At 38.0% G+C, this 11,677-nt stretch overlaps 2 protein-coding genes across 3 annotated transcripts; both read right to left on the reverse strand.

Moving 5' to 3' along the window:
* Positions 1–4,336: 4,336 nt before the first annotated feature.
* On the reverse strand, positions 4,337–6,659 carry LOC113683711 (melatonin receptor type 1B-A). Its single transcript, XM_027200982.2, has one exon. It carries the CDS (start codon positions 5,596–5,598, stop codon positions 4,516–4,518), a length of 1,083 nt encoding a protein of 360 aa, XP_027056783.2. The 5' UTR covers positions 5,599–6,659; the 3' UTR covers positions 4,337–4,515.
* Positions 6,660–9,091: 2,432 nt separating this feature from the next.
* On the reverse strand, positions 9,092–11,662 carry LOC113683736 (U6 snRNA-associated Sm-like protein LSm4). 2 transcript variants are annotated; one of them, XM_027201007.2, is made up of 6 exons: positions 11,618–11,662; positions 11,483–11,524; positions 11,048–11,146; positions 10,683–10,760; positions 10,233–10,296; positions 9,092–9,860 (listed from the first exon to the last, which is right to left on the reverse strand). In XM_027201007.2, the coding sequence occupies exons 1-6, from the start codon at positions 11,621–11,623 to the stop codon at positions 9,709–9,711; spliced, it is 441 nt and encodes a 146-aa protein (XP_027056808.1). In that variant the 5' UTR covers positions 11,624–11,662; the 3' UTR covers positions 9,092–9,708. The 2 variants fall into 2 exon arrangements, with proteins under 2 accessions (XP_027056808.1, XP_089043595.1); XM_089187469.1 differs by lacking the exon at positions 11,483–11,524 and having other exon boundaries at positions 11,618–11,650.
* Between the last annotated feature and the right edge of the window lie 15 nt (positions 11,663–11,677).

Genomic DNA, 11,677 nt, shown 5'->3' on the forward strand with positions numbered 1-11,677 from the left:
CGGGTGATCTTCCTTTCCTTTACGTCGTTTATAGCCATTTAAATCATAAGTGTGGATCGATACCTCGCTCTCTCTTTACATCTGCGAGATCCTCCATTGTGACAATCAGTCGGATGATCAAGTCGAATATTGTATCATTTTTGGTCTCATTTGTGTTAGCCGTTTACTTATAGTTCTCAAAAGATGACTGTTTTAGGAAATCTATGATAATTCTAGCTTTCATTGTAACATTTGTAAGTATCATAGCCATTTCATTTTGTTATCGTCGGGTTTTTTGCAATATTGTGGCGATAAAAACGCTAGATTGGGAGGCAAAGTTTGAACAACGTGAGAGGAATAGACGGATTACCCGACAGAAGTACTTCCAAATACAGAAAATCTGTGTTCGCCATTCTATAAGTGCTTGATGCAGTGATATTAAGTTTTCTACCTTGTGCCTTATGTTTTGCGATCGTGTTTGTCTTTGGAGCACTGATATGCAAGAACATCCTCTCGCTTCGATATATCCACTGGTTTACTGTTGGAGAATGCCGAATATTCGGCGCTTTGCGATTTCGAAATTACAGTGAACTAACAGGGTCAGCGGTTTACCACATGGGGTTGTGAGTCTTAGACGAGTCGAACCACGCAATAATGATAACCTAGTGTACTTTGCGACACATTCAATGAGTCATAATCACGTGATCAGTAGCTCATCTCGTTTCTCCCATATATTTGACAATTCTTTTCACCATTCATTTCTCTGTTCAAATGCATGATTTAAGCTTGATTACTGAAGAGCTTGGAAAGTTATATTTGTACCTGTGAAAAATAAGTAAATGTTATAGCTTCATCGGAGTTCAAAAAAGACTTTATCACATAGACTGCGCTGTTATACAGGGATTTCTGGCTTTCAGGTTGATGAATGAACGGCAAAGCCTTCACGATTCTCAATACATGTAATTTGTCGGAACTTTCTCGAAATATGGCACTTAAAAATCCGCATCGTTGACAGACAGTGAGGTTCAAACTTCTCTTCAAGGGGAAGAAAACCAATATTCAAATAGAAGCCGAAAGTTAAGTATTCATTGGCTTTGGTGTTAGCATTAATGCGGCTGAGAAAGAAAATCGACAACTGGAAGATTTGCTACTGGCCGATTTTGGCCGTTTACCTGAAAGACTTCTTTTGTCGTTAAGGACAAAGTCAATAGATAAGAATTTTGTAAATTGAAAATTACGACTATTGTTGTTTTTGTAATCATAATTCAACGCATTTTTCCATCTCAAAGGGTGAGCTCCAACGCACTCTACGATTGTTATTCGGGGATTGTCGACTCATTTATTTTCAATTGGTTCATACGTCAGCGTGCGTTCATCGCGATAGGAAGCACGTGGGAAGTTTGGAGAGCACGAAAGATGCATAAGAGTTGCTCGAGGCGTAGCCTACAGTAACTCTAGCTTCTTCAGTGCTCTCCAAACATCCCACGTGCTTCCTGAACGCACAACTGACATATGAACCAATTGTTTTATAACATTTCCAACCCGACGGTTTAATGTTGTAAAAGGGTTAATATTCCCTCTGCTACGCTTAAGCGCGTTGATAATTAACAATTGGTTCATACGTCAGCGTACGTTCATCGAGATATGAAGCATGCATCCAAAAGAAAAACAAAGATGCTGTGTCATTGGTTAATTTACAACAGGCCACATCCTGGCTTTGTGTGACAGAAAGTTCGACTTACAAACAAATCTAGGAAGGCATTGCAAGGTTCCCAAACATTTTCTTGTTATCGACACCAAAGAATATTTCAAACATACTTTTATGGTATTAATATTTGGAAACATTTAAGCAGTTTTTTGTTTGGTTGGTTCTTTCAGAGTGTCTCTCTGCCAGCATATTTTCCAACTCGGGCTCAGAGTTGCGAAACTGGATGACACCGGCCGTGCTTGTTTTTTGTTTTCTTTTTCTTTTCGTTCTTTTTGGGGAGTTAAAAACTCCATTCCCAAAGAAAAAGTAGGCAGTTCTTCCTCATCAGCTGGCTTACAGCTTTCCATGTTTAGCTTAAATTTCCGCCGAGGTCTTAACCAGTTTTTTAATAGTAAAATCCCAAAGTAAAAAATCGTGGAGACAATTTTTTCTCGAAGGTTTGTTTGCTGACGTCATGAGCGTTCACAATAGGAATATGAAACACGCTCACGCAATTGAATTTGATCAGACAAATTTAATAGCTATGTTATAATTTCTATTTAATTGCCGGAGAACGATAAAACTGATTTATGATGAAATGGGATTCTTATCAGAACTATTTTCGTCAGCACCTGCAACTTTTCCACTTTTCAAAATTGCAGTCTGAACTTTTTAAATGCATTGTTTGATTTTAGTCCTAACAATTGATGCATATTTGGAGAAGAGCTTTTGATAATTTTACAGCTGTGGGATTAAAAAGTTTTAAAATCAGTCAAATCTATATCAACAGTGTTCTGTGCAGTGGCCCACAACTGTCACGGCAAAAGAAATAACCTCGCGGCTTAAGAAAAAGACTCACGGCAAAAGGAAGTACCTTACGACAAAAAGGAAAAAACTTACGCCTCATGGCAAAAGGAGGTTTTTTCTTTTGTCGTTAGTCTTTTCCTTTTTGTCGTAAGGTTGTTCTTTTTGCCGTGAGTCTTTTTCTATTGCCGTGAGGTTATTTCTTTTGCTGCGGGGTTATTTCTTTTGCCGTGGTAGTTGTGGGCTACTGTAGTTCTGAAATTTTAATTTGTAAACTTCGACAGCATCATGGTGCTTTATTGTGAGAAGCAAACCGACAAAAACTGAAGCACATGGGCGGGATGTAAAATCACTCCCGGAGTCGAAAAATATTAGGTTTATACGAATAAAGAGCAGGTAATTTTTATCAGTCATTTACTAGTTCTACTTCTTCGTTTGTTGAAATCAATTCATAGGTGGTTTGTCATGTGACTCATTTCGAACGAGTTCATAACTTGAAATTCTTACTTACTCTGAATTCAATAATGAGTTCTCAAGCTTTCGAATCCCCGTTTGATTTTTGTAACTTAACCTAACAAAGAAAGGTGTAGAAATTTGATTTTAATCAACTTTTTTTAAGACAGCCACCAGCTAGTAATACAAAGTGATTGCTTGAAAGAGATTCCACTAAATTTACATTCATTGTAATTAATATCCTCCGCAGGCACCTTCTAATCGCAGATCCTTCCGCGCGTTTTAACGTCACCTTTTCTTCCAATAGCTGTCTCGTTATTTTTCCTGGAGACGTTAAAAATATTAAAGTCGCTCCGGCCATCGCTTCCTGTTTAGTCAGCACCATATCAAGTATTGTCACTAGGACAGGCAACTTTTTAGTTATGTGGACCATAAAAGAGAAATTTTCATTACAAGTACCGTTTACCGTATTTCTTTTCATTCTCGCATAATCCACGACTTTATTATCGGTATTTTCGTTCAGCCCATGTGTGTCTTACACCCGATGGGTACAAAAACTTGCAATATGTCGCTGTATCGCGTCACAAGCGCCATGCTGTATCCTCCGGGAGTCTCCTTGTGGTTGTCTCTCTGGTGACCATCGCTGCGATAACTGTTGATCGATATCTTGCCTTTGTTTTGCATCTGCGATATGCCACCACCATCATTGTAAGCCGTGTGATCAAGTTAATTTGCTATTTCTTGGTTTTATCTTCCATGTTCGTTTTACTTCTGGTTTTCTACCATAGATTGGTATGGAAAGGCATCCATTTATTTTGGCTTCGTTTTAGGTATTTCCGGAATCGCTAATTGCCATCTCCTATCATAAAATTTTCGCAATATTGCGACGGCGCAAAGAGCAGATTCAGAATCAAAACAAATTAGCGACAAGATTGCACGGATTTTCTTAATTGGAAATATCCAAGTACAGGAAGTCTGTTTTGGAAGTTCTGTTTGTTTTTAGTGCAATTTTTCTCTGTTATTTACTCTTTGAAGTGAGTTTTGTAATGGCGATTTTATTCCAAATCGAGTAGACCAAGAACACCTTATTCGTATCGGGAATGATTGTGCTGTTCAATTCCTCTATCAATCTATTAGTTTACTGTTGGAGAGTCACGGAAATTCGACGGTTTTCCACCTTAAGTTGGCGATATTGGAAGAGTCGAACCAGTCTATGACGGATCAACAAAGGCCAATCAGAACAAATGATAATATCCCAAAGAGCCAATAAGAACTCGAAGTATTTACGCCTGACCCACTTCAAGTATGTGACCAAGCTACATCTACTGTTAGTTTTGCATCTGATTGGTTGAGAAGGTGGCGGTAGTTTTCAAGACCAATCACAGAGTGCAGTAAAGCCAAACTGGTTCGATGCATTCCTGGACTCATTTTATTAGACACTCAGTTTAATACTTTACAGTAGCATCAAAGGTCTCACAATAACGAGACCAGCAATTCGAGAATCACGTTCATTGAGTAACAATGATATCTTTTGTAACGTGTCTTCTCACAGATTTAAAAGGACGAGTAAGTAATTACTTTACAAAATATGCTTATACCGACCAGGCAACCTTTAAGCTTGGAAACTGTGCTAGTTCATCTGAACCATCTCCCTGCCTGCGAGAATCACCCCCAGTGCATGGGTGACCGATAGATATCTGCTCCAGAGCCAGACCTATCTGTCCTGTTGGCGAGGATGCATTTGAATTTATATCACCAGAACGAGCCCTCCATTTGGGCGTAAACAAACGGCGGAACTCCCGACGGAAGGGTGGACTCAATACTCCATATATGAGGGGGTTCAAAACGCTTGAAGTCTGAATCAAGAAGGGAATCACCACAGCTAATTCGTGTGGGGCCCCATCCAAAATGACCCTTATGATCAAGACGACCACAAACGTGGGAATCCAGCATAAAGCAAACGCGAAAGCCACGATGAAGAGTACTTTGGACAGATTTATTTCTTGGACGGAAACACCTTGAAGGGAGAGACGTATTCCGACGTTGTGTCTGCGAATCTCTTTGGAAACGTGATAATAACACACGCAAATTACCGACAAGGAAAAGACGACAAAAACGCAGACCACTGTCACTGTAAATACCGTTTCTGCGCTTTGACTCGCAAAAGTGTATGCGCAGAATGACAGCACAGGGTTGAACGTAAACGTTCCCATGCCAAGCGCCGTCGGATAAAAAACGAAGCCGGCGATAACAAGCCAGAAAACTACTAAAATTCCCCGAGACCTTGTCTTGGTGAACAACTTCCGGTACAACTGGGGCCTTACAACGCGGAAGTAACGGTTGACTGCTGTCAAGGTCATCGTTGTCATGGAAAAATAGGTCAGAAAGTGAACCAGGAAACCACTCAGCCGACATAAGGGCATTCCAAAGACCAGTCTCCCCGCAATAAGTGTACTTGCAAAGAGAGTTCCTGGGACACAAGCACTGAGGAGGTCCGTCACCGCAAGAGCAGCGATGTAATTATTTGTGGTGTTTCTTAACCGCGGGTTACGATACAGCGCTGTTAGAATTAAAACATTACCAACTAAAGACAGAATGATGAGTGCAACCGAAGCGACAGATTCGAAAACGATTAAGCTGAGACTTCTTGGTGGTAGAAGCAATGTCTTCGACATTTTTCCTCGGTTCAAGCTTCGATCAGTAAGCGTATAAACTTTTTCGTGGATTGAATCCTTAAAACGACGATACCCAGTGCTAATATGGTTGTGTAAAATCAACTGTAAAACCGATGTATTGTCTGCTTCTTGGTAAGCTCATCCGGTCGGTGCGATCCAATAGATATTGACTTCAAAGAAAATAATTCGTGAGATGATACCTTTAAGTCAGAAAAAAACTTGTGCTTGCGTTTAATAGGGCAGAAACTGACATGAATGTGTCTTACTCCGATGTGACCTCAATTCTAACGTGGTAAGAGGTTGCCATCAGTTACACGTTTTGAACAACAATTGCTTAATTGCAAATGCAGTACCTTTAGTCGGTAAAACATTGTCGTCTCTCAAATAACGAACTCCTATTCTTCAGTTCCGTTCTGATAACGTCTTTCCTTGTAAAATACATGTGGTGATTATCTCGCTGGGTAACAAAGGCTTAATAATTTTGTACCTTGCGATCTGCAGAAACTGTTTTAACGATGAAGGTTTTGCGGCAGCTTGACTCGTAACTTCACCGGTGTGATATTTAATCTTATCTTAAATATTTAAATTATTCATGCTTTTTTTGTATCCAAGACTCTCAAAAAGAAAGTGGTTAAAAAAAAAATGACAGAAGAGATTCTTGAAAACAACAATGGATGAGACAAAATATACGACGCAAATTATCTTGATGTGAGTTTTCATTGTCTAGCGCTCTTACTCTTTTCCTAATCGACCATTCATCATAAGAGCGAACATTCAGGAGAAAATCAAAACCCTTGGAAAGTCCAAGTGATCATCCACTCATGTTGAAGGCATCTGCATTTCCTATTTTGAATTTGTTTGATCAGATCTCCGAATTAAAATGACCTACATTATCAAGAACCAGTCCAATCGGGTACTAGCCTTAATTGCTTCAGCAGGCTTTTAACTTTGGAAGAAAGCCCAGTATGTTTTATTTGCTCGCTAATGGAAAAAATTTAATGGGAGTGAATGCCCACATTTACCTAACTGAAATCTTTACAAAGTGCTTCCAAATAAACTCTTATTTCCTTTGCATTATCGGTATTTCCACAAGATCACGCAGCTTAAAACCTATTTTTCAATCTTAAGATTTTACTTTCCCGATTTGCCCCAGGCTAAAAAACCTTTAGGAAACTAAAATGATAAACAGAACCAATATCTTGCCTCATAAACTGATCTCAATATCATTTCTTTTTTCCATTTCCGCACCGATGAGGATTGTCTTTCTTGTAAGCCTCATAAATATATGTACATACATAAAATTTGTCGCTCCTTTACCACTAGCTCCAAAATCATCCATAAGGCTTTCCAAAAATGACATCTACTAAGTATCATTGTCGGCCTTTTCTAACTAATTAGTTGTCGTAACCCTTCCAAATATTTATATATATATGTTCTGATTCTGAATATGACTTTCAAAAAATTGCAGACTTCACGATGTCTCTCATCAGAAATCTCTTTCTGATCGAAGGTGCTTAATTAAAATTCCTCAATCTTTTATACAACAAAAGTGTTTTCATATATTTTATGGCCGCATGTCGTAACAGAGACAGTTTTCTTTAGAACGGAACAAAGAAAGATTAGTTTTAATTCTTCTTTTTCCACCGACTCTGATTGTGATGAAAATATTGCATTTAATTTTTATCCACAGGGCGCAAGACAATCACCCCGCAAAGGCACCTGTATACATGTCGTTAACAAACACAACTTATGTATTCGCCTTCGGCTCTCTCTGACAGCGATGGTAACCACGGCAACCTCAATTCACTTGAACAAACATGGCAAGTTTCTCATTCAAGAACGTTCGCAATTGTCTGCCACAAAAGCAATCTTTGGAGTTTAAAGTATCTCCAGACTCCACGATGACAAACCATTCATTTATATCTAGTTTTCTGGAGATTTTTCTAAACATGAAAAGGAGAGTGATATTTCAAAACCGTTCAGTTGGACAAGATAAATGCTCCCTTAAAGCAAGTAAATTCTAACCAAAGTTTGTTTTCTTTATTTTGTAGATCTTAATTTTCTTGTAATCGCCTCGATGTGATGCCGATTCATTGAAGGGCGCCTATAGTGGATTATAGTCAAAACTATAACGAAATTCTCGAACATGATTGGTTCCCACCAGCCCGATTTGAGCACGAATTGGACCCCACTCAGTCTTATTACCATTAAAAATTTTCTAAATACAATCGAACCTGTAGTAAACGGCACCGTATTAAGCGGTCACTTTGTATTAAGCGGTCGGTTTTTTAAGTCCCGAAATTACTTTGGGTTTTACCTCTAATGAGCAGTCACGTCTATATAGCGGTAGCGGCTACCCTTTGCTGAGTCTCAATGGCCTTTTCGTATGGTCCCCCACTTGTATTAATCATTCACTTAAATCGGAATTACTCAAATAAAACTAAGAATTATCTTTCAGGTAAAATTCAACACATTTTGGTCTCTCGAAGTCAATGTTAAAAGTATTTTTGAGCGAGGTTTCAGTACATCGAGGTTAATTATGGCATGAAATGGCGATTTTCATCATCCTTCCCAGCGAGTGACTGCCAGGTTCGACTGCAGTATAAATATTAAAGCTTCGTGTACTTATAACATTTGCGCATAAACATCAACATAACCCTAAGATCTAAAACCAATTCTTTCAACAGATCAATAATATTTACGTCTCTACTGGCTAGACGTGAGAAATTGGTGCGACACTCAAACAATGTTACCTAGTTGATGGTTCTCTAAATTCTTTTTACTTGTATGCTAAATGAAGGGTTAAGGTTGTTAGGAGAAATCATATGCTGATCAATCCTAGAATGAAAGGGACTGTTACACGTTATCGTTCCTCTACGCAACTATAGCTATAATGGTGCATATTTGTATTCATAACTGTTTTTAGTATGCAAAACGAATTCAAATTGAAATTGGTGCATACCAATACAGTTCTCGGTTTTCTTTTCGCAAAAAATTACGATTCTACAAAGGAAAAAAACACTCAAGTGGGAGAGAAAGAGGGGTTCTTTTTTAATGAGGAGAATGTAAAGTTCAAAATTTTGTTGGTTAAAAAACATAGGTTCATTTCATTCAAGCATCAGTCTATAGCCTTAAAACCCTACACAGTTACGTATTGTTTGAGCTGTACTTTTCATTTAATGCCTTCTCACTAAATGAATCCTTTCTTGTCCAGACAAGTTGAGAATAGGCCAATTTAAAATTGTGTACTTAGTTGCCAAGCCTTGGATTTGGAGTGAGTCTGAAGGTGACCTTGTAGTGATAGAGACCAGTATCTAGTTAGCATGAAAAAAAAGTAATTTGCATTTGAAAAGCAGCAACATTTGTAAAATAACAGGGTCAACCTTTGCCTCATTCCTTCTCAAAGGCTCGGCAACTAAGCAAAAACAATAATGTGCTATGGACTATTGTGAGGGGAAAGGAGAGACAAGAGGCAAATGTTGCATCAAACAAATGAAAGTAATAATTTTTTAATCAAAAAAAGAACATTGTGCTGTTTGCTACAAGCAATAGTGGGTTAAAGTAGGTTACTATAAGCAAAATGAAATCTTACCATAGTTCTCAATATAAAATCTTAACTAAGATGCATTGAAGCTCTGGTTTGTTGGGCACAATTTCAATTACTACACAAAATAAACAATACAAGGAAACAAAATGCCACCTAATTTGATGCACTTAATAGTTTCAAGGTAGAGTTGTTGAAGTTGACAATTTACAAAAATATTTCAGCTTGCTTCCAGCTCTTCTTCATGAGCAAAGAAACTATAAGATAAAGAGACAGACACATGTACACCAATGCAACCTATTTAAATAACACTTGCGTTTGCTACAGATATGTATATGTAGATGATGATTTCTATCTTAAACAGTAACATATGTACATGTAGCTCAAAGAGTGTCCACAGGAATACCACAGCTTCATTAACTTAGATTCCTTATGCCTGATAAAAACCATGTATGCAGCTTACATAGAAGCATAAGATAGAAAAAAACTATTTTTGTACCTTCTGTATTAAGTATTTTATGCAATTGATAGCTACATATATTTACATGTACATAAAAGCCATCACACTACTTTCCAGAGCTATCATCTCTATTTCTCTTTTGGCCCCCTGCCCCTCTTCCTCCACCACGCCCACCAAATGATCCCCCTCTTCCTCCTCCTCCACTGCCACCTTCTCTGTGACCTCCACGGCCTCCACCCCCACCACGACCACCTCGTCCTGAGGATAAAACACATCAATTTTATTAGAAAAAGTGGATCAGTTATATGCAAATGAAATGCTACTGATAGGGAGAATAAAGAGATTTATCCAGTATTAGGAGAAAAAGCTCAGATCTATGGAAAGAAAGATTGACCTGGATCAAAAAATTAAATTTTCCAATCCAGCACTTGATATATGTATGTGAGAAAATTGAAATGTGAGCTAGTGATCATCCAAAGATATTAAGAACAATGTGAGCAGACTCTCATAGGCACAACTGTCTACATGATAATAGAGACCAACCAGCATGGGGCCTAGCTGATGTGAAGGTGCTTTAGATGCTGTAGCAAAAAACAATCCTTTCTGTTTCAACAATCCAGGTTACTTTACCTGGTCTTCCTGTACCTCTGCTTTTCCCTTGTTTCACCATTTCATCTTTCACCATGTCAATAACCTTTGAAGTATTGACAAAAAAGGATACATGGGTTACATGAAAACATAAACTAGCCCCACATAGGAGATACCAGGTCTGATTATTTGCAACCTAGTTTCATTTAAGTTTCACTTTTAGAGTGACCATCATCTTATTTCTCCATACAATATTGCCACTAAATCAAACATTCAGGTCACGAGAATAAGGAAATAATCACCTGCTTAAGAAGTTCTTGATCATTCAACATATTCTCCTTGTTATTATCATAGAAAATGTATAGGAACAGTATAGAGAATATCCACTCTGATGTAAGGGTGTAAAAGGGTTTGTTGTACAGTGCATATTAAAATCATTTCACTGGTCAGTTGGGAAACAGTCATTAAAAATTGTGTTCAGTCAAGTTGTACCTCATCTGGAATCCTAAGATATTTTATGTTGCTGCCTCTCACATAACACTCAGGTATCTTCCAAAACCTGTCACCATCCTGAAAGAGAGTTTAGAAATTATAAAAATCACTGCTAAACACAAAAAAAACCTTTTAGTTCTTTCAGAAAATGTATGTTAGTAATGGAATAATTCATACAAAAGATAAATTATTTCCTAGAAACTGTGGAACAAGAATCTCAACAAGTTCTTTGAGCATCTTGATTTTTGATTCTTGAGCCTTAATTCTTGATTCTCTAAAGTTTAGAAGATCAACTTAATCACGTTTCGAGTCGAGACTGTCGACTTACTTTTCAGTGGCACTGTAGCAATGACAAATGAACTTACTCTGGAAGTGCAAATGACCTCTCTAAGATTTATGTTCATCCAGTTATCACAGCTTACAAGATGGCCATTGTACGTCTCTCCATTTTTCAGTTCCACCAGCTGTAAAGAGAAAAAAAATGCATCCACGAGTGCTATCAGTGCTTATGATAAAGTTGGCCTTATTCGAAGTACATCAGTATCCACCAAATGTAAGAAAACGATTGTTACAAATGTGCATGTAACAATCCCTTCTGCAAATATTTTCTTAGGCATCTACAAACTTGAACATGAATGCACACGACTTTTTGCGACGTTTCTTTGTAACCTACACTTAAATTCTCAAATATCACGGAAGTAATATGAGTTAATAATTCACAAATGCCTCCCGAACAAAAAAGACTCGAACAAAGTGTAACGTGCAAAGTAATACCACAGCATTGTGAAAGGTGTGCCTACCATAGGATGGTTTTGTGCCGTCCGTAGAAGAGACAGAGGTAGCTTTAAACAATAATAAACTGTTAGAGTTGTTTTCCACGCGAGATCAGTAGGAAATCAAGACTTACCGATAACTCAATTCAAATCAAAACTTACCACCATGTTGAATTTTGTCGCGCGGACGTTCTTGGCGAGGCTACACAGTCGACTTAGCAG

This window comes from Pocillopora damicornis, chromosome 11, assembly GCF_964200805.1.
Source record: "Pocillopora damicornis chromosome 11, jaPocDami1.2, whole genome shotgun sequence".
In the NCBI taxonomy this organism is placed as follows: Eukaryota; Metazoa; Cnidaria; class Anthozoa; order Scleractinia; family Pocilloporidae; genus Pocillopora; species Pocillopora damicornis.

Coding starts and splice junctions, on each gene's coding strand:
- LOC113683711 (XM_027200982.2), bottom strand. CDS start 5,598: ATGTCGAAGACATTGCTTCTACCACCAAGAAGTCTCAGCTTAATCGTT.
- LOC113683736 (XM_027201007.2), bottom strand. Junction 10,761..11,047: donor AGGTCATTTGCACTTCCAGA/GTAAGTTCATTT, acceptor ACTCTCTTTCAG/GATGGTGACAGGTTTTGGAA. Junction 9,861..10,232: donor CAGAGGTACAGGAAGACCAG/GTAAAGTAACCT, acceptor TTTTATCCTCAG/GACGAGGTGGTCGTGGTGGG.